Source organism: Heloderma suspectum, chromosome 1 (genome assembly GCF_057233095.1).
Source record: "Heloderma suspectum isolate Gila_16-S chromosome 1, 16-S_ref, whole genome shotgun sequence".
Lineage (NCBI taxonomy): Eukaryota > Metazoa > Chordata > Lepidosauria > Squamata > Helodermatidae > Heloderma > Heloderma suspectum.
This window is the reverse complement of record NC_139458.1, coordinates 354,340,243-354,366,240: the sequence shown is the minus strand read 5'-3', so window position 1 is coordinate 354,366,240 and position 25,998 is coordinate 354,340,243. Positions and strand designations below refer to the sequence as shown.

Genomic DNA, 25,998 nt, shown 5'->3' with positions numbered 1-25,998 from the left:
AGGCCAGGATCTCTTCTTGATCATCCCAGAGTGCAGGACACGGAATCATGGGCTCAAGTTACAGCAAGCCAGATTCTAGCTGAACATCAGGAAAAACTTCCTGACTGTTAGAGCAATACGACAATGGAACCAATTCCCTAGGGAGGTGGTGGGCTCTCCCACACTGGAGGCGTTCAAGATGAGGCTGGACAGCCATCTGTCAGGGATGCTCTGACTTGGATTCCTGCATTGAGCAGGGGGTTGGACTCGATGGCCTTGTAGGCCCCTTCCAACCCTACTATTCTATGATTCTATGAACATATATACATTCATTCATTCATTCATTCATTCATTCATTTTTGAGTATGTATAAACTGCGTGCATCTAAAGATTTCAGCACAGTGTACAGAAATCATGGACACATAAAAATAAAGACAAATACACAGAATATATTGTATCTACACATGATGGAAGGGAAAGCTTGCACAGGGAAAGCTTGTATAAACAGATGGGTCATCAACAGCCACCTTCAGATAAAAAGGGTTGGCACCTGTGTAATGTCAGGGGGAAGATTATTCTACACAGTGGGTGCCACTACAATAAATGCCCTCTCTGAACAACTTGTGGAGCAGACCTGTATATGGCACTACCAGGAGAGCCTCACCAGATGACTGCAATGATCAAACGGAATCCCATACAAGCTGTGAATGTAGTATCAAAAACAGGTGAAAAAACTGAGAGACAAGCAAGCCTCTATGTCGCCAAGTACGGGTCATCTACCAGGACAGGCTCCACCCCCAAACTCAAGACAAAGCCAGTGTCATGTCATGATGGGTGGCTGGGCTCTTGCGAAAGGCCTCTGGATCTCAGCCCTTCAGTCCTGTGATGGAGAGCCAAAGGCAAACAGGGTGCTCTGCAGATCTGGGCCTCTTCCGTTCCCAAGTAAGCTCCAGCTCCAGAGTTTGATCCCATTGGCCAGCTGTTGCAGGAAACCCAAAGACACCAGGGAGACTGTTGGGTCAAAGGCAGCTCTCCTGTTGATCCTGGCATGAAGATCATCTCTCTCTCATCCTGACTTCTGGCTTGACTCTTGGGCCAACTGCCCTACACTCCAGCTTGGCGATTCCAGCCAGTGCTAGCTTCTGCTCCTCTGGCTTGACCCCTAGACTGTTCTGATGGACTCCCTCCCACACTTCCCACCAGACAGACTCTGCTCTTTGACAACACGCACTGCCTGGAGCAAGAGTCAGATTGAAATGAATCTAGGCAGAGGCCACTGTGAACCTTTCATCACACTGCAGTGAACAAGTAAGTAATCGGCGCACCTTTCAGATCCATTTGTTGATGCTCTCTTCAGTTATGTCAGTGTATGTTACATGTTTCTATGACTGTCCTCCAAAGAAAGTGCAGAATAGTTGCTTGTTTCTCATTTGTCACTGAGCAAAGAGCAATGGGATAAGGAGATCATGTTCTAAAAGAGATAAGTATGTGTTAACTCAGCTTTCCCCAAACTAGTGCCCTCCCGGTGTGTTGGACTACCACTCCCAGCATCCCCTAACCAGCATGGCTGGGTGGGAGATGCTGGGAGTTGTAGTCCATCACATACATCTGGAAGGCTGTGTTAAAGAGTAAGAAGATTTGTAACTGTGGGGGGCAGTTAGGTGCTGAAAGCCAAGCTATTGGACCCGCTGGGAAGAATATAGCTTATTGCTAGATTTTGTGGCTAATAACCTCGATTCAGCTGCACACACTGAAAGTTTCATCAAGACAGAAAGATGACATGGGATGTATTTTGTTGTTATCTCGTAGCAAGGTTTGTTTGTTCTCTGCCATACCATGCAAAATATTTTATATTTTATAAAATATAAGCTCCAGCTCCAGAGTTTGATCCCATTGGCCAGCTGTTGCAGGAAACCCAAAGACACCAGGGAGACTGTTGGGTCAAAGGCAGCTCTCCTGTTGATCCTGGCATGAAGATCATCTCTCACTCATCCTGACTTCTGGCTTGACTCTTGGGCCAACTGCCCTACACTCCAGCTTGGCGATTCCAGCCAGTGCTAGCTTCTGCTCCTCTGGCTTGACCCCTAGACTGTTCTGATGGACTCCCTCCCACACTTCCCACCAGACAGACTCTGCTCTTTGACAACACGCACTGCCTGGAGCAAGAGTCAGATTGAAATGAATCTAGGCAGAGGCCACTGTGAACCTTTCATCACACTGCAGTGAACAATTCCTGTGAGGTCATGAGATTCTCACATTCCATTTGTGCCATAGGGAACATGTCATCATAGTGAAGGAGGTCGTACCTTTTGAAGGATGGAACTCCTGAGAAGAGCAGAACTCTGACCAAGCAAGGCTGAAAAGGTAAGGCTGGTGTATCTACCCCCTCACTCTCTTTGATTTGAATGTGTGTCAGGCTCGGTGAGTTTGGCAAGGGCAGCTCAAAACCTCAGAGAGCATGACTCTAGTCATAACTGCAGATCCCTGGACCACCAGTCCCAACAACCAGATACTGTTGGATCCCTTATCACAGTTGCCTGGTTACTCACTAACACTATGGGCTTTGCCCACTTAATTCTCTAGGGTAGAGTTACTTCAGTCCATTGGTAATGGCAAAGTCACATCATGGAGAGGATAAAACCAGGCCCTCTGAGACAGGTGTGTTTTGGGAATGTCAGGCCTAGAGTCTGCTTGTTGTGGTCAGGCCACCTCTCCATCTCTGCTCTCTACCCAGATTTAATCCTGGGTCAGGGCATCTTGGATCTGCCTCTCCCCAGTGTCAACAAGCCCATTCTTCCAGCTATGGCTTACTTGATTCAAGTGTGGGTAAGTATGGCAGAGAGGTGCCACCTAATCCAAAATAGGGCAGTATGATTGTGCTGTATTTGCAAGGATATCTTATTTCACAGGTATTTTATTAGTATTTTACTGAAAACAACTTCAGTAAGTAATTGGCGCACCTTTCAGATCCATTTGTTGATGCTCTCTTCAGTTATGTCAGTGTATGTTACATGTTTCTATGACTGTCCTCCAAAGAAAGTGCAGAATAGTTGCTTGTTTCTCATTTGTCACTGAGCAAAGAGCAATGGGATAAGGAGATCATGTTCTAAAAGAGATAAGTATGTGTTAACTCAGCTTTCCCCAAACTAGTGCCCTCCTGGTGTGTTGGACTACCACTCCCAGCATCCCCTAACCAGCATGGCTGGGTGGGAGATGCTGGGAGTTGTAGTCCATCACATACATCTGGAAGGCTGTGTTAAAGAGTAAGAAGATTTGTAACTGTGGGGGGCAGTTAGGTGCTGAAAGCCAAGCTATTGGACCCGCTGGGAAGAATATAGCTTATTGCCAGATTTTGTGGCTAATAACCTCGATTCAGCTGCACACACTGAAAGTTTCATCAAGACAGAAAGATGACATGGGATGTATTTTGTAGTTATCTCGTAGCAAGGTTTGTTTGTTCTCTGCCATACCATGCAAAATATTTTGTGTATTTCTTTGACAAAGGAAAAGAGGCAATATGCATTTATTTATTATTTTATTTACTGTACTTTTAAACCACCCAATCACCAAAGTTCTCTGGGCAGTGTACAATACATTAAAAACATAAAACACAAACATTAAAACAGAAAATAAAAACAGCCCAGAATAAAACCAAGATAAAACCAGCAGCAAAGAATATAACCATCTCAGCACACAAAACGAAATTAAAACCAGCAGCAGAAAAAAACAAGGTAAAACTACTAAAACCAGTTGTTAAAATGCCTGGGAGAATAAAAATGTCTGCCCTTGGCACCAGAAAGACCATAACATAGATGCCACCCGTGAACAGGGGAGACACCCTCTCTCTTGTAGCCACCGCCTTGCCGCAGTACCATTTTGTGTGAAGACATCAAGTGATTAACCATTGTGATGGGCAAACTAAACACCACTTCAACAAGTCATGGTGGCATCCCAGGATATCTTGAAATCTTATCAAAAACATATTCCTTTATATCCCCAGAAATATATTGCCACATTTAGATATCTCAAATTCACACACTACTTGTCTTGGACGCTCGGAAACTGAAGATGTCAAAATTCCAAATTTAACACATGCTTTCAAAGTAGCCCAGTTGAGATCCCAGGTAAGGTACACTGCATTTTAACATTCCAAATAGCTACAGATGTAGGGTGCTAGTACTTGGTACAAACTGGGTCAGCAAACTGGATCAAACAAATCTGTTATCTATATCCAAGATAATTATGCCTATTGGAATGTTTATGTGGCTATATTTTGACATCAGATATTCCTCTGTGCTCATATTTTATTGTTATCTTTGCAACATTCAGTGTATAGAAACAATTTCTATATGCACTGAAAAAAGAGGAACACTGCCCTTTAGAAATGTGAATCTGGTGGACATGACCATATGACCAGACCGTATCTGGACAGGTGATGTGTGTAAGGGCTTTCTGCAGAAGCAGCGAAAAACCATGCCCATTTTTGCAGCATCTGACCATCCCTGTATCCTCTAAATCAAGGGTGGGGGACCTACCGCCCCCCAGATGTTGCTGGACTACAACTCCCATCACCCCCGGCCATTGGCCAAGCCATCTGGAACTGATGGGAGTTGGAGTCCACCGGTATCTTCAGGGCCACAGGTACCCCACCCATGTTCTAAGTGAATTCTGAACGCCCCTCTACAACTCTGTACTGAGCAGCCAGCCAAAAGGGGGCTGAATGCCAAGTTGGCCTTTCCAGCCCAAACTTGTGGGAATGGAATAATTTCAGCACAAATGTCCTTGCCTGACAGATGCCTCTTTCGAAGATTTCCTGCCTCCCTTTCAACATCTTAATAATGACGAATTGTATTTGATTTTGACAGTTGGAGAAGAATTACTGCGCTCACTGATGGTGGCATGATGGCAGAGTCAAGCACCTTGTCTTCCCTCGCTGCTGGTGGAGCCAAGCACATTGGGAACGAACTGGGGGCTGCGCATATTTTTGAAGAACAGATTATGATCATTGGCATTCCCTTAGGGCTTTTGGGATTACTTGGGAATGGAATTGTCTCCTGTCTTTTCTGCTACACGACCAAGCAATCTAGGTTTACCCTGTATTGCCAGAATATTGTCATTGCTAATATTACTGTACTCGTGAACCATTTTATATATATATTTAGAATTTTTTTACACTTGAATATCAATATGATTTTTTTACATATAGTAGAGATGCTGGAGGTATTAGGATACAACACTAGATTCTATATCTTAACAGCTATCTGTGTTGAAAGGTGTTCCAGCGTCTTTTTCCCAGTTTGGGATAAACACTACCGGCCACGGCATTTCGCAGTCATGGTGTCTGGAATTTTTTGGGCCTTGTCCTGCTTGATAACAGTGCTGGATAATTTGGCCTGCCTTCCACATTTCCACACCCCCAAGGATGAATTTGTAGTCAATTGCAGAACTATAAGTATATTGAGAATCATCATCGAATTACTGATTTTTCTCCTCATCTTGGTCTTCTCCACTTTGGCCATTTTGATCAGGATGCAGACACAGCAAACCTCTCCAGCAAGGCTTGATATCACCATTGTGGCCACAGTTCTTCTGTTTCTTCTAACTGACACACCAATTAGAATTACTACTATCCTCGCATTTTGGATTGAGACAATAGATGGATTTGTTCTGACTATAATGACTCATTTATTTGACACCTTCAATTGCACTATTATCCCTTTTATATTTCTAATCGTTGGATTTTGGAAGAAGGGCTCAGAACCCATCAATATGTTTCTCGCAAGAGCCTTGCAGGTTGAAGAAAACATGGCAGAGAGGACACAAGCAGACCAAGAATAGACCTGAAAATTGCCTGGGCCTCAGAAGCCAAATTAAAATTCTTATACAGAGAGGAATAACTCTCTGAGCAAAGCTTTGATGGACACCTAGAGAGAGGGCTTGGTGTAGACTGTAGAATTTATGAGTTAAGGAATCATATTTATTTCTCCTATCCGCTGTCATTGTCGTATCTTAATAGTACAATTGTTATACAAGTATGCCTACATTCCAGTTACTTTGAACTTTGTTCTATCTAAAATACATTTCAATTTGCCCTGAACTGGGTGATTAAGTTTTTGAAGATATTTGTTCTAATCACAAAGAGAATATATGGGGGTAGGAGAAATTTTGTCCTACTTGCAAAAGAAATAACGTTGCTTCTCAGCACTCTGGCTAACGTCCCGTCCTGGAACTGCACGTTTGAGTCCCAAAACAGGTAGGACAGGGAATGTAACAAGGCTGACGAGAGAGAGAATGTATTTATTTATTTATTTAATTTGTATCCTGCCTGTCTACAAAAAAAATGGCACTCAAGGAATGGAGGAACCGGAATTCTTTCTTCTGAGAAAGATTTCACAGGCATTCCTCTCCCTTAGGAACTGCACAAAGAAATACTGCTGCTTTCCCAATGTAGAGAAATATCAGCCCATTCATGACATCACTAGCCCTTCTCCCAATCCCTATTCTCATCTCAGACTTAGAATGCATTCCTATACACAATTCCTTGGGAGTAAAACCCATCTAAGTCAGTGGGGCTTACTTCTGAATAGACATGCATAGGTTTGTACTGTTAATGTGTATACCTACCAACTATGGAGTAGTCATGGCTGCAGGGATGACTTAGGGCTTCTTTACACCACGGTTTTATCTTGCAGTTTTACTGGGCCTTCTGCTTCTGGATTCTTTGTGGGATTAAGACTGGCTCCTTTACACGGGCTGATATAGGCTGTTTTGGGGTTGTTGTTTTCTCTGCAAGTTCTATGTGCTTCATCATACAGACACTAGATGGAGCTGTGGTATAGCACAATTACAGAAGATCACGCAGAAGTTAAAACACTTCATTGCACTTCAAGAGAAAATACCATACTTTCCCCAATCCTAAAAAAGCTGGGATAAAGGTCATGAGGCATGGGAGAGGCCCTGGAGGTTAATGACGTTGTGTAAAGGACTCGCAAACTTCTGTGAGTGACCAATCATAAGCTCATGATAAAAGCCTCATGTAGTGAAGCCCTGTCAGCAGGGTTATAGCACCTCAGGCTCAGGTCAAACTAGCTGTCCTGGGATCTCAGGTTCCCCAGAAGGCCACACCCCTTTTCCTGGCCCCATCCCCTTTCCCAACTGCCAATCATTTGGTATTTCCCAGCATTTGTGCAGTTTTTCCTGCCATATTAAAAGGTTGAAATGCTCCTCCTAATGCTGAGGGCCAAATTAAACATTATCCTAATCATGCATAGTGGAACTATGCGTGATTGTTTCCCCTACTCTCCTGCAAGTGCACTCAGCCCCAATTTGGATCAGTTTCCTCAGTTTTGTCCCAAAATTCTACTCACTCACACCCTGTGGTGAGGGAATGATAAAAAAGAAAGAAAAAAAGCATGTATTGATTCCAATTGAGACTTTTTTCTTTTTTAACCCCTCTCCTGTGGGAGGTGGGGGTAATTTCATGATGAAAATGGGGTGGGGGGAGCTTAAACCCTCCTCTCCTGAAGCACTATGGTCCTGATCTGAATTGGGGCCACACTTCCTTGCAGGACAGTAGGGTAAACAATCATGCATAGCTCCACTATATGTGATTAGGAGACCATTTAGTTTGGCCCTTAGTTATCGGCAGTAGACTTTTCAGCTAGAACAGGCTCGTATATTTTTGTGTTTTTGGCCTCACCCTTTTTGCCTTTGGTTCCACTCACTGCTGGAATGCAGCCCCCAAGAGCTTCTCTGAAATTGGATTTGGGCCTCAGGCTGACACAACACCCCGGCCTACAACTAAATACAAACAAAGGCCTAACTGCAAAGCCCTGCCGTGACAAGCCTGGAAACACTGCTCCTCAAAGCCCAACTGCAGTGGGAACAGAGCTAGCCCTGGAGATGAGGCAATGCTGGCAGGTTGTGTCTGCCGAAGGCCTTGACCCCTACCGAGTGGTCCAGCTGGACCTTGGGGCCCCAAATGACCCCCCTAGCCCCCAAATGACCCCCCATGCACCTGGATGGGCATGGACATGCTGGGGCCCACCAGGGCTGAAGCTCTTTGCCGCAGCACCCCTTCGTCTTATTTTTAAAAACATTTTATAGTTGGGGGCGACTGGCCAGGCATATACCTGTTACAGATGCTCATTTTATTATTTTTTTTAAACTTTTAACATATATTATCCTTTTCTACAACAAAATGTTGCTTATTCCCAAGTAAAAGTGTTCAGCAGAACTAAACTCTGTTTTATTCCTGAAGTCATGACGGTACTTACGATTTCAGTGATGCCAGACTTTCTCCCAATTTCAGGGTGCGGGGGATGCTGGGGGCTAGATGCTTTTACTCTGAGGAAAACCCCCGCCAGGCCCACCTCTTGCTCTTCAGCTCAGAGAGTGTGTGTGGGGCCTTCTCAACCTTCCAGTATGGTCAAGAAGCCCCGCTCAGCAACAGGACTTGCAGCAGTTCGACCGCTTCTGCTATCCCCCGTCCTCGCCCCTTCCGAAGAACACTGTCGTTAATCTTTTCTCTCTTTCCAAACTTGGCTCGCCACTGCACCCCGGAGTCCAGAAACTCTCGACTCGGTCCCACTCTCTCAGTGCACACAAACAACGCCCATCGGCTTCTTGGTAAATTCCCTCAGGAGCCCCCCGCCCTTCCTCGCTGCTTTGCCTGGCCTCCCTCAAAGTGGCTGCTGCTGCTGCTGCTTTGCGTGGCATTCACATCCCGGCAGAGGGGGCGGAGGAACGCTGGGCACCCAGCTGCCAAGGCGTGCGTGCCCCAGCTCTGCTCACTTCCAGCTGGCCCATCCTCAGCGTGGAGCGGAGGTAGGTGCCGCCATGCCCAAACCTACACAAGTGGATTTCAAATGCAAAACTGCAGGTGCTCGGAGAACGTCTTTTGCTAATTAGGGTTGGCCAACAGGGGCTTTATTTGAGCTGTAAGGCATCTGGAACGTCAGGCGGGGAGAAGAGGCATGTGAACGGTGTGCCTCACAACTTAATACATGTGGCCATCTAAAGGGGCTCCCCATAAAATCCTTCAAGTCCAGGGTCTAAAATTTCCAAATGCATCACCACGACTGCCCTTGCCCCATAAAGAGGCAGAAGGCCGAGCAGACAGCGAGCAGCTGGGGAGAGAAGGTTGGGGAAGGAAGAAGGCCAGGCACACTTCCTTCTCAGGCCTCATCTTCCCCTCCAGGCCCACTGGGAGGAGGCAGGAGCCTCTAAAGCACAATCCCAGGAGAACTTGCTGGCTGATGAGCTCAGGGAGGAGCCAGCATTGGCACAGATCGCCCCCCCCCCCCAACTCACAGTCTGCCCTCCCTTGATCCCAGGCCAGAGCTGGTGAGGAGAGGCAGTTACAAGGTGCACAGCCTCCCACCCTGGAGGCCCTCAGCAAGTGGCCAAATATCCTTAAAGAGACAGAGACCTGCTTTACACCACCATTTTGATTGTTGGTTTGCAGCACCCACCGGGCACCAGCTGGTGCCGGTTCCATACCCCAGCCTCCATTTGTAGGTTGTCATGTTGCCCTAAAACAGCCCCATGGTTTCTGAGTGATGTGTTAACCACACCAACAATCCACCTTCACCAGCTTCGGACAACATAACAACCTATGAGTGGGGGTTGGGTTATGGAATGGGCACCCAGCATGTGCTGCAAACCATGGTGGCTTATTTAAGCCACCAGGGGTCAAAATGGTCATGGGAACCTGGCCAGAGTCTCTTCATTTGGGCTCGTGAGGAGATAGAGCACTGAGCACCTACCAGCCCATGGCCTGGGGCTTTTCAACTGCATCAATCTTAGGATGGCTACGAATTGCCAAAAAAGGGGAAATGCATCACTCCAAAAGAAGGCAGTGATCTGCATAACAATTGCATATGCCAATTTAGGTGTTAATGTAGAAATAATTACTATAATTTAAATAGAAATACAGTATATGTCACCATAGAGTAGAAGACTGTGACCAGGTGAGCTGTGTGCCTGACAGCCCTTCAAATAGAGGCTGTCCCCTGTCAAGTGCAACACCTGGCCACTGCCCATCATGATGGAGTTTGGGTTAGGGTCCTCTCCTCTCACCCTTTGCCAGCCCACCTGCTTAAGGTAGCCACTTGTGGATTGCCAAAAAATGAGGAAATGCATCACACAAAAAGGGATGGCGATTTGCATTTTGTTTACTTATGCTAATGTATATGTATGGATGTAAATGTAGAAATAATTACTGTAACTGAAATAGAAATGTGGTACATCTCACTGTAGAGTGGAAGACTGCAACCAAGTCACCTGTGTGCCTGCCTGTCCAGCCTGTTGATGGGCAACAGTTCTTGTGGTTCGTTGTCTTTGAACTGGAATTGGACAAGACAGCCCTTCAAATAGAGGATGCCTTCATATAGAGGACTGTCCTTCATTAAAAAAAAGTATCTCATCTATAGAAATCTTACAGTTCAGTTAAGCTGTCTAGGAGCTATAGGGTTTGGTGGAAGTCTCCTATGCCAGCTTGTCCCAAGTTGCTTCCATCAGTGGGGACGATCTGGTGCATTCCTCATCAGGGCCAGCCCAGGGCATGTTGCTATTTGAGGCGGAACAGCAAATGCACGCGCGCGCGCACACATACACACACTGTCAGGAGCACCCTAGCGGCCTCTTTTAGTAGACTCCAATAGCCAACTCAAGACACAGACAAAAGGATTCTTTTCAAGGCTTTAATCCTTTTACAACTTAACAACTCTTTCAGATGCTAATCACCAGCGACTAAGCAAGGAACAGCAGAGTAGCCTATGCTCCGAGTAGGCAGTTGATCCCCATTTGAAGGAGAGTCACTTGAAGACCCTGAACTTATGGGCTAGGGAGAGATCCTCCCTCTTTCCCTTGGGTCCACGGGAGGCGGCCGTTGCTTGCATGCCAAATGGGCGCTACGCCTCCTTTCTGCGCCCTCCATCGCTCATCGCTCCCTGCGTCTGCGTCGAGCGTCTAGCAAGCCCCCCTCCCGCACTCTCTCACTGCCAGGGTCACTATCTATCTCAGGAATGCTGGCAGGAGGAATCTCTCCCAGCTGCTGTGCCTGTGAGGGATGAGCTGGCTCCTCTCCCACGGATTGCTGATCCTCCTCAGAATCAGAACTGCTCTGGGGTTCTATCGGGTCAGTTTCCACACACACACACACCCCCTCCATCCCTGTCATGTTCCCCAGCCTTGATTCCCCCATCTAGCTCTGAAGAGGCAAAGGAGCCTTCCTCCATTAACCCAGCTCCTGCTATGCCAAAGCTTTCCAGGCCAGAAGATGTGGCTCTACCTGACTTCTCAGATGCAGAAGACATTACAGCCTTCACCATCTCTACCCTGTAGGAGCCAGCAGCTACAAAATCAGGCAGTGGCCCTTTAAGAAACAAACTGCTTCTCTCAGAGGGTGGGGCTAACTGCAGGTCTAGAGCTGCTGGCCTTTATAAGGCTTCAGAAAGCCTTTGGCTGTTGCTGAGTCAACAGCTCTTTTTGATGAGTTTCAGCTAGCTTGGAGCTGTCCAAGGTGTAAAAGACCCTGCCTGGGGACCATCTACAGGGCATTGCTTTCTACCCCCCACTCTGTCGTAACTGCACAGCGTTGCAGCCATGAATTAGCTTCTGCTGCGGAACACACGTGTTTTACTGTGGACTTCTCCAATGGGAAAATCCACTGCATGCTGATACACAACCCTTGAAGCGAAGTAAACTGCGGCAGTCGCACTGCCCCCTTTTTTACCATTATATTTGAATGTGTAGCTGTGCAGGCACATGGGGGTGCGACACTTTGGGGTTTAGTGGCTGTTTTGTATTTTAGGGATACTTTTGTGTCTGTTCCTCATTTGGCAGTTCTCCAGCCCGAGACCCTCGTGATGGTTTGCCAAGGTGTATGCCCTTGAGAGGTACATGGTGGCTGGAGCGAAGTTGGTCCTGGACCTTCTGCTCCGCCGAGTCCCCCTGGCTCTTGGTGAATGACTCCAAAGCAGTCATTGCAAAGATATGAAGCTGCAAAGGTGTGCAAAAGTGTGGTTGAAGAAATGAGCACGCTTTCCCGTGCCTCTGTAACTGCGCAGCCCTGGAGGAATGGATAGATGAGAATGGGTGTCACAGAGTGACACAAACACTAGGCACAAACACTACTACATGCCCACCACAAAATGTGAAGTCAGTTCAGGGAAGGGACAGACAGCTCGCAACCGTGGGAAACCTGCAGGAAACCAAAAAAAATTGCAGCGGCATGCATCTTTGGAAACCTGCATTTTCCAGGTGAAAACCAGTTAGACTGCAATGTGGCTACCATGTCGTGTCTCCCAAAAGATCTCAAATTGCAGCAGCCCCCGAGTAAATGGCTCATGTAGATGGGGCCCTGGTCTAGTCTTGCCTTGTTATTCACCTGACCTGAGGCAACTGGACTTGTGTCAAGGGCTCCTTGGAGGCCTCTCTCAGTCTAATCCAGTAGCCAAGTCCAGACACAGACAAAGGAAATTCCTTTCAAAGCTTTATTCTTCTTTTACAACTTAACAACTATACTGATTGCAACTAGATCTGAGCAGCACAGTACCTATGCCCTACGTTGGAACAGTTGGTCCCTGTTTGAAAGGGAATTACTGGCAGACCCCTGAACTTAAGGACTAGGGAGCATCCCTCCCCTTTTCCCTTGTATCTTCTGGGCGCAGCCGTTGTTTGCGCGCCAACCTGGCATTACGCCTCCTTTCCGCACCCTCCATCTGGCGCCGCTCTCTGCGTCTGCGTCGCGCATCCACCAAGTCTGCTATCTGTGCTTGGTCACTCCCTGGACTGCTAACTAAACTAGGAATGCTGCTGGGAGGAATCTCCGTCAACTGTTGGTCCTGGGAAAGAGGAGCATGCTCCTCTCCCAGGAGCGACTGCTGTTCCTCAGAATCAGAACTACTCTGGGATTCTATGGGCTCAGTGTCCACCCTGACAACTTGACCTGATTTGATGTGACTTGACTTGATGTGACCTGATGTGAGGCTTAACTTGACTCTGTCTTGTCTTGCTGGTTTTGGCACCTCTGGGCGTCTTGAACTGAGCCAGTCAGGACAATCCCAATCAAAGTGCAGAATAACCTAAGCATGGCCAAACTATTACACCAACAATAAAAAAAAATAACAACTGACTGCCCTTTCATGACACCCCAAAACAGCTGCCTGAGGCAACTGCCACACTCTACATGGGTGCTGCCATAGACTCTCATTACTAGACGGTTATAGGAAGCAGTGCTAGAAGATTCCTGCTTCCTTCCTATGACACTCTGGAGATGCGCTTGGAAAGAGGGTTCTATGGTAGGAACCACACAGCCTGTTCCTAGAGCATTTTTTCCTCTCTTTTCTTTTTTCACTGGTGGCAGGGTTGGCAGGAAGGACAGCGGACTTGGGGAGGCTGCCTGCAGTGTGTGGGCTGCACTTTTTGCACCTCTATTAAAGAAATGAAAACAGGACCAAGGGACTGAAAAGTGGGGGGAAACCAAATGGGAATGGTTGCAATCATTTCCCCAGATATATAATTACCAGTTGGTGGGCATTTTCCTAATTTTTTTATAATATGGATGCAAGGGGAAGTTGTGATAGTAATTATGTCTGTTTATGCTACCTCCCTCAACCGTTCTAATGATTAACTTATTGTGCAGTATCAAATGCCCATGGAGACATTAAGGGCAGTATTATGCCTGGGCTATGCAAATGCCTGGCATATGGAAAGCATATGCCCTTCTCTCCCCCATGAATGAGATGTCTTGAGTACTTCACATCTGGATGTAGGTTTTCTCTGTTTGATACTGAGTAATTACTGCATACATGGGAACAGTCTTAACAAACGCATTTGCCTGTCACACAATTGATGCAGCAGGGGGCAAGTAAGACATAAATACAATTGTCTAAAGAAATGCCCTTGTTCCCCAAGAATCTATTAAAAGAGGAATAGTGCTCGGCTCCAGTCCAGGTTAACTGAAAGACTGTATCCTCCTTTATGAACCTGCCCATGTCCTGAGAATTTCTGGGGAGGCCCTTCTCTCAGTCCCACCACTGTCCAGGCACGTTTGGTGGGAACCCAGGAAAGGGCCTTCTCAGTGGCTGCCCTACGCCTGTGGAACACCCTTCCCAGGGAGGCTAGGATGGCTCCCTCCTTGATGTGTTTCCAGAGGCAGGCTAAAACATTCTTGTTCCAGCAGGCATTTGAGACATAGTTGGAACCTGGGGGTAAGCTGCTAAAATGCTGTTTTAGTATAATTTTAATTGTATTGTTTAATTATATTTTAACTTTTGTGTATTTTCATATGTTTTAATTGTATATGTTTTAATGTTTGTAAGCCGCCTTGTGTCCCAATATTGGGAAAAAGGCGGGGTATAAATAAATATAATAATGATGATGATGATGATGATGATAATAATGGGTGCTGAGCTCTCTTTGGATGCACTGATATTTTTATTTGGATATGCTGAAGATATAGTCCTAGTCGATGATGTGGAAATGACTATTCACTTAACTGATGACTGCCTGTATGGCAATAAGCTATAGGTGGAAGACAGTTAACCCTCCAACAATTGATGATTGGTGTATGAAGGTTTGAGATATGGCCCCAGTCCTGAAATTAATATGATTAGTCAGAGAGGGATGGTCAGTAAATAATGCTTTTATAGAAAAATGGAGTAGCATTATTTTATACTGGAATGATAAATTCAGGACTCAGTACAACCTTATTTACTGTTAGGGGTAATTTAAGTGGTATGAGATTATGTTTATAACTCTTCTCTGTTATTATTTGTATTTATGAATCAATGTCAGATGGAAGTTAATAAATAAATTCATCAACCAAAAAAGAATAGAAGAAAAACAGTGAATCCAGTAGTATGATGAGAATTCTGATATTCTTTATAGGTGAAAACCGAACTGACTTTCCTTTGGGAGGGAATTCTAAAACACAGACACACACAGACACACACCTCTGTTTCTAGTATATATTAATTTCCAGTGGAGGTGGCACCTGTAATAACATCTCTCCAGTAAATCTTAATTCAAGGGGTGGGGGAAAATATATGGGATAAGGTATTCCCTCAACTATCCATGACCAAGACTATTGGGGCTTTAAAGGTTAAAACCATAGCCTTGTGACTGGACACAAACAGATAACCAGTGAAATGTGTTGAGATTTCTTCAGTGTTTTACTATTACCGCTATGGCTTGCACCACACAAAATATAAACTGCTGCAGTCTGGACCACCTGAAATTGCCAAACTGTCTTCAAGTGCAGCCCCTACATATGCTGCAATATGGTAGTCAACCTGAGAGTTTATCATGGCTTGCACAATGGTGTTTCCAAAAAGGGGTACAGTTGGGCTACCAGATAAAACTGGCAAAACACATTACTATCCATGACTGATGCCTAGGTATTCACAGGGAACTACCATTCCAGCTGCAGAAGGACAGGAGAAATAGAGCAGGGTGTTAGCAACATACAGATTACACCATGCTGCAAATCCCTGGATGACCCAATGATTTAATGTAGACATTCCGAACCCTCCAAAACCTTGTAGAAATGTTCCCACAAATGCAGCAGTGTCCTAGCACCACTTTCTGGAATTTCCCCATTAAGTAGGAGTGAAACCAACACAAAATTGTGCCCTCCAGTCTTATCCTGTGCAGGATGTCCAAAAGGTTACTATGGCTGATGATATCAACATGTACCAAGACAACTGAGAAAACCAATAAGGATTAACAAACCCTATCTCTCCAGGTTTAAGTCATCTATCAGACTTTGATCTGAAGTCAGATTAAAACGGATCCAGGGTGATTCCACTGTGAGCTTAACCACACTTTGGGTAACAGTTGGTATGAGGTCATGAGATTCTAGGATTCCTTTTGTTACACAGGGAACACATCATAATAGTTGAGCTGATCATATATTTGCAGAATTATACTACAGTGAAGAACGGAACCATAATCAAAGAAGATTGAACAGAGAATTGGAGTGCAGCCATGTTAGTATTGATTATTTCTATCTTGTAGATCCTTACACCAGTTTCATTTTTAAAAGCCTCATTGTCTGTTGGTCACATCATGTCTGTTTAAGAGGCTTCATAGGATCGTGCCAGACAAAATATTGGTTGTTCATGATTTATTCCTCCTAAGAACATCCAGTTAGTGACCAGATCATTAAGTAGATTGTTGCACAAATCGGTGCTGGCTCCAGGTTTCTGAGGGCACTTGGGCAAGGTAACTTCAGTGGGCTCCCTCCACCCTTCTCTCTGCCATTGTTGCTGTAGCTCTTCACCCCCTTCTCATCCTTGCTACTACTTGCTTGCTTGACAGGGAGAGAGCCAGTGACCGAGTGGGCAGTGGCATCTACTGCTTCTCCTCCTCACTACCACTGTTGTCTGGGTCAGAGGGAGGGGCAGGTGAACAAGCAGGTCGCAATGATTAAGAGGAGGAACAAGTCCAGGGGCTCTTGTCTGTGCTGGGTGTGGGCTGTTGGCAAAGGCCCAACCATGCTGTGCCTTGATGCCAGCCCTGGCACAAACAGAACTACCATCTTCCATAACTGTATAAGGGATGGGAATGGCAGAGGAGGAAAGAGGGAAACAGAAAAAAAGAGAACCAAATATCCATTGCCCACTTGCTTCTGAATGGGTCCCTCCAAAATAAAGGCTTCTGCATTCCCCTCTGACTCCCAGCTGCTTGAGTGTCATTCATGTAAAATATGGCAGGATACTACCTCAGATGGCACAGCCCTAGTTTGACCCTCAGATCCTGAGGCACCAAGCCTCATTAGCCAGATACTGGTAGGCCCCTCATCACAATCAGTTGCGTTTAATTTATTTATTTATTTATTTATTTCTATACCGCCCAATAGCTGAAGCTCTCTGGGCGGTTCACAAAAATCACCTAATAGCTATGGACTTTGTCCATGTGATTCAGTGGGATAGAGTTCCTTCAGTCCACTGGGTTTAGTTCTAGTCCAAGTGGAGTCAGGTCAAAGTGAAGGTACAACCAGGATCCCTCAGATGTGCCTTTTGGAAGGCTAGCTATGGAGCAGAGGATATCTCTGTCAGGTACAGAGATGCCCACACTTGCCATGCCCACACTTGCCATGGACTCGGTGCCAATTGCTGCCCCTCATTCCTGATTTTCACCCACAGAAAAGAAATGGAGGTGTAGCAGGAAGTTCTAACAGTCCTGTACTGTAGTCACTTTGCCTCCAGCTGGCTTCAGAAGACAACCAACATTGGGCTAATTCCATGTGGCCCTAATAAAATGTAGCCTGCGGAGATGGGGTAGCACAGAGAGAACGACAGCCGGGGGACGGGGGGAGAGAGATGAGGTGGCACAGAGATAGAGAGCAAGAGCAATACAATACAACTCTGCCCACTGTCATTGCTGGCCCCACCCACCATTGGCTCCACCCAGCATAGCTATGGCTCCTGATTGGTGTTTCCTGTGTATCAATGGCCCTTCAAAGGAAAAGTGTTCTCCAACCCTGTTCTATGGCATATCAGGATGGGTGATGTCTCCTAGAACTATACAAAGCCCACACCAGATTTTATAGTGTTCCACCATCCCTCTGTCCTCTAAATAAAGGCTGGAATCCCCTTCACAATGTTGTACTGAGCAGCCAGCCCTGCAGCCCAGGATGGGGAGTGGGGTCAAATCCCAAGTTGGCCTTTCATAGCCAAACCCTGTGGGGGCGGAGTATTATAGCCCAAACATCCATGCTTGAAGGTTTCCTACTTCTCTTACAACATCAGAACACAATAATGATGGCAAATTGTGTTTGACTTTGGCAGGCTGAGAAGAATTTTGGAACACATTGATGGCAATGCGATGGCAGAGGCAAGTGCTTTGTCTTCTATCACTGCTGGTGCAGCCACGAAAATGGGCAAAATTATGGATCCTCCATACACTTTACAAGAAAGAATGCTGTTCACATCTATTCCAATCTGTGCCTTGGGACTGATAGGGAATGGAGTTATCTTATGGCTTCTCTGCTGCAGGACCAAGATTAAGTTAAGCCTGTATTTTTTCAGTGTGGCACTTGCGAATCTTATTATCATCTTCTGCAACTTTGTCATTGTCATTTTATATTTTACACAAATTAATCCCAGTTTAATATTTCAACGTGTAATGCAGATGCTGCACATATGTGGATATGACACCAACTTCTATTTGTTTACAGCTATCACTGTGGAAAGGTGCTTCAGTCTCTTTGTCCCAATCTGGTATCGGTGTCACCGACCCAAGAACTTCTCACACATCATATGTAGTATTTTGTGGGGGCTGTCCTTCATCTTGTCATTTGTGGACTATTATGCCTGCTTTCCAAGATTTCAAATAGACTTTCACACCCTTATTGTCGCTTGTCGAACATCAACGATAATGGATATCATCATTGAGTTGATTATTTTCCTTCCCACCTTAGTCTGTTGCACTTTGGCCATTTGGATCAGAATGCAGAAAAGAAAACAGGGAACGCCTCCAGCTAGGCTTGATATCACCATTGTGGCTACAGTTCTTCTAATTTTTATACTTAATACACCAGTGAGAACTGCTCATATCTTGACCTTTTGGACTTATGACATAGATAGGTATATGTTGAATAACATTTCGCTGCTAATGGATTCCCTTAGTAGCGCTTGCAACCCTTTTGTATACTTTGTTGTTGGAAATTGGAAGAGGCAGAAGTCCTCTGAGCCCATCCTTATGTTTCTTGAGAGAGCTTTGAAAGCTGAAGAAAGCAAGGCAGAGAGAACAGACGGAGGCCAAGACAGGGCCTGAAAATATCCCCAGTTTGAGGCGAAACAAACATCTGCATACATTGAGGAATATTGACTTGCATTCCCAGAGTTCAGAATAATAATAATAATAAATTACAAATACTGTAAGCTACTGTTCATTACTTCTTCTACACCTACCTAGGCCCAGTTTCCACTTAGGCAGAGGCAGCAGTGTAGGGTGGCCAGCTGTCCTCTTTTACAGAGGACAGTCCTCTATTTCAAGGACTACCAGGGGATTGCCCTCTATTTGAAGGGCTGCCCTGTCCAATTCCAATTTAAAGATAAAGAACCATAAGAATTCTTGTGCATCCACAGTTAGCACCTGGGCCACAGGCTGAACAGGCCCACACATCACAGCCTTCCACTGGAGTTGAAGAATGTTGGGAGAGCTCCAGGAGAGCAACTGGCTCTAATGAGTTCTGGGCCTGAACTGAGGCTTTTGAACTGAGGCCACTGCCTCTGGAGACTGAGCCAGCACTGAGAGCAGGGAGCACAGAGCTGTGGAGGAGAGAGGTAGTCTCTTCACTGCCCAATCAACCCCACCCCCCCGCGCGCGAACACAGGCTCACCAAAGGGCTTCTGAGTACATGTTTCTGAAAATCATCTGCCCTGACACCCACCCTTTCTCAACCGCGCAGCTGCAAATCCACAGGCATGAAGCTTTCTCAGCTGTGTTCCTTTGCAGGTGCACGTCTCCACTCTCAGGCTCAATACCTAAAGCGAGAGAGGCAGCGACGTGGAACTGAAGGCAATGAGTTACTTCCCAGTAGACATGTTTGCCCCTCTGCTCTCCCCCTGCCCCTGGCTACTTTCCCTTCCACCAGTCAGTGCAGCTTCCACCAGCCTGCTTCTTCATGCCTCTGTAACTGCGGAGCTGCGAAGGAGGAGGAACGGGGAGGGGCAAAAAGGTGTCACAAAGTGACCATCACTAACGATGCTGCGATTTCAATCTGAGGAAGGGACAGACAACCCAACCCACCACAGTGAACCCGAAGCAAGGGAAAACTTCGCAGCAAATGGACTCTGAGAAAACCTGGATTTCTCTGTGAAAACCATGATTGGGCTGCAAAGCGGCGACTGCATCACCTGTCGCAAAGATCTTCCCTTTTAAGTGGCACCCAGGCAAATGGCTCATGTAGATGGGGCAGGTCTCCTGCTCTAAGTGATTTGATGTGTTGTTGTACTGTAAGAAGCCCAAGACACCAGAGACAGATACTTTAAAGCTTCTTTGAGGTCTTCATTCAAACTGAAACTAAAACCGACACACTCTGCAATCAGCCTGACTTTTCCCTCACTTCCTTTTCCTCTCAGCTCCTTTTATGCCTCTGCTATAATTCCCAACATGCAATTCACCTACCACAATATCACCCTTGTCCCTCTTTTTGTGGGTCAGAGTCAGGATTCAGGTTGCTGTTCAGGGTCTCAGGGTCTCCCTGGCATCCTAATACAATACAGGCAGTACCCTGTCACTCATTACTTCACAGGAGTCCTGCATACTTTTTGTGACTTTCCAGCTAGCACCGAACATGCTCATTTAGTGTCTGTTGCCCCTTTGTTCAGAAAGCAGCCCTGGCACATGTGTACACACACAGACAGGCACATCATTTCTTCTTCCAGAAAACGCTGTGTTTTGTTTTACAATACTATAGCTACTTTTGGACCCTGGGACTAAATTTGGGTGGGTGGGGGTCTTTGTGGCATCTGCATTGCCCTCAGCTCTCTCTTGAAGTTTTTGGCTTGATGCGCTGTCCTGCCTCCTGCTCTTCCATGGCCTGCCCTCCTCGCCTTTTATATTTCCTCTGCTGCTAAAGATCCCTTTCCCCCTTCCTCACTCCAATCGTACCACTAGATTAAGAAAAGATTTTTTAAAAAACAACTTCCTTCTCTCTCCCCCCCCCCGCCCGAAGTGCAGCCACTCATGGCATTCCCCTGTTCTTCCTTCTCCTGGTATAAATTTCAATAATTTAACAGTGACTTTTGTATTGAATTGCTTTTAATAACACTTATTTTAGGGACACACTCCCCCTGTCTAGTTTCTGGTGTAGATCATCCACCAAGGTGACCAGAGAATTCTCTATCCCATAACTAGGGCTGAAGCCCCATTGAAATGGATCCAGATCAGCCTTCCTCAATCTAGTACCCTGCTTTGGACTTCAACTCCCATCATCCCCAGCCAGTATTGCCATTAGATGTGCTGCCTAGGGTTGATGGGAGTTGTAGATCAACAAATCTGAAGTTGAACGAGCTAGAAAGATGAGCTAGATAATCCGCTGCGCCCAGGAACATCTGGACCGTGGTGTTCTTCTGGAGTGCCTTTCTGGGCTGGAGGTCAGGCTCCAGGACATGGTGCTAGAGGATTTTGGATCAACACCTTGGCCTTCGACCTGTGGTGTGCCACAGGGCTCCATCGTGTCTCTATGCTATTTAACATCTACATGGCACCACTTGGGGAGGTTGTCCAAAGTTCCAGAGTTTGTGCTCATCAATATGCAGATGAAAACATGTGCTTGGACACAAACAGCTAACCAGTACAATTTGTAGAAATGCTTTCTGTGTTTTCTTATCTCTTTGGCTAGTACCACACAAAATACAAACTGCCACAGTCTTTATCATCTGAAATGTTCAAAACTGTCTTCAAGTGCCACCCTACAGACACTGCACTAAAGCAGCTAATTTGAGAGTTTACCACTGCTTGCACACTGGTGGCCTTTGTCTCCAAAAAGGGCCACAACTAGTCTACCAGCTGAAACTTTCAAGACATGTTACTAGCCATGACTGGTACCTGGATCTTTATGGACAGAACTACCACTCCAGTTGCAGAAGGAAAGGATAAACAGAACACGATTATCAGCAGCATATGGCCTGCATCATGCTGTAAATCCCTGAATGACCTCACTCAGTGATTTAGGGCATAATCCTATGCATGTTTAGACAGAAAAAGAAGTCCTACAACTGTCAGCATCTGAAGCCAGATTTAAATGGATCCACAGTGATTCCACTATGAGTTTAACCACATTATGACTAACAGCTGCTGTGAGGTCATGAGATTCTACTCTTCCATTAGTTATGCAGGGAACACATCAGAATAGTGAAGCTGGTCATATCTTTGCAGGATTATGTGAAGAGCAGAAGCATAATAAAAGAAGATTGAACAGAAGTGTGACCACGTTTGTATTGTGTTAGTATAAGTCAATACTGGATGATAGATACCTTGCATATGCTTATGAATGTCTGATTTTTAAAAACCTAAATGTCTTTTAGTCACATGTCTAAGAGGCTTCATAGGAACCTCCACTACCTAATTTTGGATGTATCTGATTTCTTCTAAAAACATCTGTTTTCAATTCCTAAACTGTTTACATTGTTTTAGACCACTACATGGTTTTATAATTTGTTATTTTCAGATGGCTTTGCATGTTGATTTGTGAATTGTAGATTGTTGACAAGCAGTATACAAATCTCTTAAATGAATACATCAAAATAAACAGCCACGTTTACCCTGTCTCTCTCCTACTACAGACCATCTATTCTACCTGGATGATCAAGGCAGGCTCTGTGCCAAACACAGGCCAAGAGCCAGACTGAAATGGATCCAGAATTCCACTATGAGCATCACCAGACTGGGGCTAACAGTTGCTATGAGGTCATGAGATTCTCATTCTGTTTGTTACATAGGCCATATATCATCATAGTGAGGCGGTTCGTAATACCTTCCTAGGATTAAACTTCTATGATGAACAGACGCATGATAAAAGACGGTCAAAAAGAACACTAGACTGTAACCATGGTATTATTTTTCTGCCTTGCAGCCATCCAAAACAGTTTGAGAAAAACAAACAAAAAAGCTAAGATTTTCCTTACTTTCATCATCGCCGTCATGTGTCTGGTTAACAGCCATCTTGGGAACTTGCCTGACTCTGATCATTCTGAGTGTATTTGATCTATTCCTCCTAAGAACGTTCTGTCAGCGACCCCAATGTGAGGCAGATCACCGCACAAATAATATGCCTCTATCTTCTGTAGTCTTATAACAGCTGGGAGTAGGAGTGGTGTCAGAGGGATGAGGGGAAACAGATAAAGACTATTTCCACCCACCACTTGCCTCTGAATCCTTCTCTCCAGAAGTAAGTCTGATGCACTGACAATGTCTCCTCTCCTTTGCATGTATGTCAGGTTTGCGAAGTCTGGCAAGAGGAACTCAGTACCTGAGAGGACAAAGCCTTAGTCTGACCTGCTAATCACTGGAGACCAAGTCCCACCAGCCAGATATTGGTAGGCCCCTCTTCCCAGTCAGCTACTTATGTATAAATGCTAAGGCCTTTGCCCAGATGATTCACTGAATGGAATTACTTCAGTACTGCCTTTCACTGTAGTCCAGTAGTGCTAGTCCAGAACCAGGGCCAATGGTACCACAAGGCATGCTTGGGCAGGGGCTGAGGCCCACCCCTAGTTCTTGACCTGTTGTTGTTCAGTTGTTAAGTCGTGTCCGACTCTTCGTGACCCCATGGACCATAGCACGCCAGGCCTTCCTGTCCTCCGCTCTCTCCCGGAGTGTGCTCAAATTCATGTTCATTGCATCAGTGATGCTATCTAGCCATCTCATCCTCTGCCGTCCCCTTCTCCTTTTGCCTTCGATCTTTCTCAGCATCAGGGTCTTTTCCAGTGAGTTTTCTTGTCGCATTAGGTGGCCAAAATATTTGAGCTTCAGCTTCAATATCTGTCCTTCCAATGAGCACTCAGGGTTGATTTCCTTTAGGATTTACTGATTTGACCTCCTTGCAGTCCAGGGGACTCATAAGAGCCTTCTCCAGCACCACAGTTCGAAAGCATTAATTCTTCAGCGCTCAGCCTTCCTTATAGTCCAGCTCTCACAGCCATACATTACTACTAGGAAAACCATAGCTTTGATTAGATGGACCTTTGTCGGCAAGGTGATGTTTCTGCTTCTTACTATGCTGTCTAGGTTTGCCATAGCTTTCCTCCCAAGGAGCAAGCGTCTTTTAATTTCATGGCTACAGTCACCATCTGCGGTGATCTTGGAGCCCAAGAAAATAAAATCTGTCACTGCTTCCATTTCTTCCCCTTCTATATGCCAGAAAGTGATGGAGCCAGATGCCATGATCTTCATTTTTTTAATGTTGAGTTTCAAACCAGCTTTTGCACTCTCCACTTTCACCGTCAACAAGAGGCTCTTGAGATCCTCTTCGCTTTCTGCCATTAGGGTGGTATCGTCTGCGTATCTGAGGTTGTTGATAATTCTCCGGGCAATCTTAATTCCGACTTGTGATTCATCCAACCTGGCATTTCTCATGATGTACTCTGCATATAAGTTAAATAAGCAGGGCGACAATATGCAGCCTTGTCGTACTCCTTTCCCAATTTTGAACCAATCGGTTGTTCCATGTCTGGTTCTTACTGTTGCTTCTTGACCCTCGTACAGGTTTCTCAGGAGACAGGTAAGGTGGTCTGGTACTCTCATCTCTTTAGAATTTGCCAGAGTTTGTTGTGATCCACACAATCAAAGGCTTTAGCATAGTCAATGAAGCAGAAATAGACGTTTTTCTGCAATTCTCTTGCTTTCTCCATGATCCAGCGAATGTTGGCGATTTGATCTCTAGTTCCTCTGCCTCTTTGAAACCCAGCTTGTACTTCCGATAGTTCTCAGTTCACATACTGCTGAAGCCTAGCTTGTAGGATTTTGAGCATAACCTTGCTGGCATGTGAAATGAGCACAATTGTACGGTAGTTTGAACACTCTTTGGCATTGCCCTTCTTTGGAATTGGAACGTAAATTGACCTTTTCCAGTCTTGTGGCCACTGTTGAGTGTTCCAAATTTGCTGGCATATTGAGTGCAGCACTTTAACAGCATCATCTTTTAGGATTTTAAATAGCTCAGCTCGAAGACTGTCATCTCCACTAGCTTTGTTGTTAGTAATGCTTCCTAAGGCCCACTTGACGTCACTCTCTAGGATGTCTGGCTCAAGTTCAGTGACCACACTGTCATGGCTAGCTTTGTTGTTAGTAATGCTTCCTAAGGCCCACTTGACGTCACTCTCTAGGATGTCTGGCTCAAGTTCAGTGACCACACTGTCATGGCTATCAGGGACATTCAGATCTTTCCTGTATAGTTCTTCTGTGTATTCTTTCCACCTCTTCTTAATCTCATCTGCTTCTGTTAGGTCCCTGCCTTCTTTGTCCTTTATCATGCCCATCTTTGCACAAAACGTTCCCTTGAGATCTCCGATTTTCTTGAAAAGATCTCTAGTCTTTCCCATTCTGTTGTTTTCCTCGATTTCTTTGCATTGTTCATTTAAGAAGGCCTTCTTGTCTCTCCTTGCTATTCTCTGGAACTCTGCATTCAGTTGGATATATCTTCCCCTTTCTCCCTTGCTTTTCGCTTCCCTTCTTTCCTCAGCTACTTGTAAAGCCTCATCAGACAGCCACTTGGCTTTCTTGCATTTCTTTTTCTTTGGGATGGATTTCGTTGCTGCCTCCTGAACAATGTTACGGACCTCCGTCCATAGTTCCTCAGGCACTCTGTCTATCAGGTCTAATCCCTTAAATCTGTTCCTCACCTCCACTGTATATTCATCAGGGATATGATTTAGGTCATACCTGAATGGTTTAGTGGTTTTCCCTATGTTCTTCAATTTAAGCCGAAATTTTGCAAGAAGCAGCTCATGATCTGAGCCACAGTCAGCTCCAGGTCTTGTTTTTACTGACTGTACAGAGCTTCTCCATCTTTGGCTGCAAAGGACATAATCAATCTGATTTCAGTATTGACCATCTGGTGATGTCCATGTGTAGAGTCGCCTCTTGTGCTGTTGGAAAAGCGTGTTTGCTATGATCAGCGTGTTCTCTTGGCAGAACTCTATTAGCCTTTGTCCTGCTTCATTTTGTACACCAAGGCCATGCTTGCCTGTTATCCCGGTGATTTCTTGACTTCCGACTTTAGCATTCCAATCCCCTATGATGAAGAGGACATCTTTTTTTGGTGTTAGTTCTAGAACGTGTTGTAGGTCTTCATAGAACCGATCAACCTCAGCTTCTTTGGCCTCAGTGGCTGGGGCATAGACTTGAATTACTGTGATGTTGAATGGTTTGCCTTGGATTCGTACTGAGATCATTCTATCGTTTTTGAGATTGTACCCCAGTACTGCTTTTCCCACCCTTTTGTTGACTATGAGTGCTACTCCATTTCTTCTAAGGGATTCTTGCCCACAGTAGTAGATG

General features: G+C 45.5%; 2 protein-coding genes across 2 annotated transcripts; both read left to right on the top strand.

Moving 5' to 3' along the window:
* Positions 1 to 646: 646 nt before the first annotated feature.
* LOC146359707 (proto-oncogene Mas-like) lies at positions 647 to 5,817 on the top strand. Its single transcript, XM_084818274.1, has 2 exons — positions 647 to 744; positions 4,845 to 5,817. The coding sequence occupies exons 1-2, from the start codon at positions 647 to 649 to the stop codon at positions 5,815 to 5,817; spliced, it is 1,071 nt and encodes a 356-aa protein (XP_084674400.1).
* An 11,997-nt stretch (positions 5,818 to 17,814) lies between these two features.
* On the top strand, positions 17,815 to 18,765 carry LOC146359706 (proto-oncogene Mas-like). Its single transcript, XM_084818142.1, has one exon. The coding sequence runs from the start codon at positions 17,815 to 17,817 to the stop codon at positions 18,763 to 18,765; it is 951 nt and encodes a 316-aa protein (XP_084674268.1).
* The last annotated feature ends 7,233 nt before the right edge of the window (positions 18,766 to 25,998 follow it).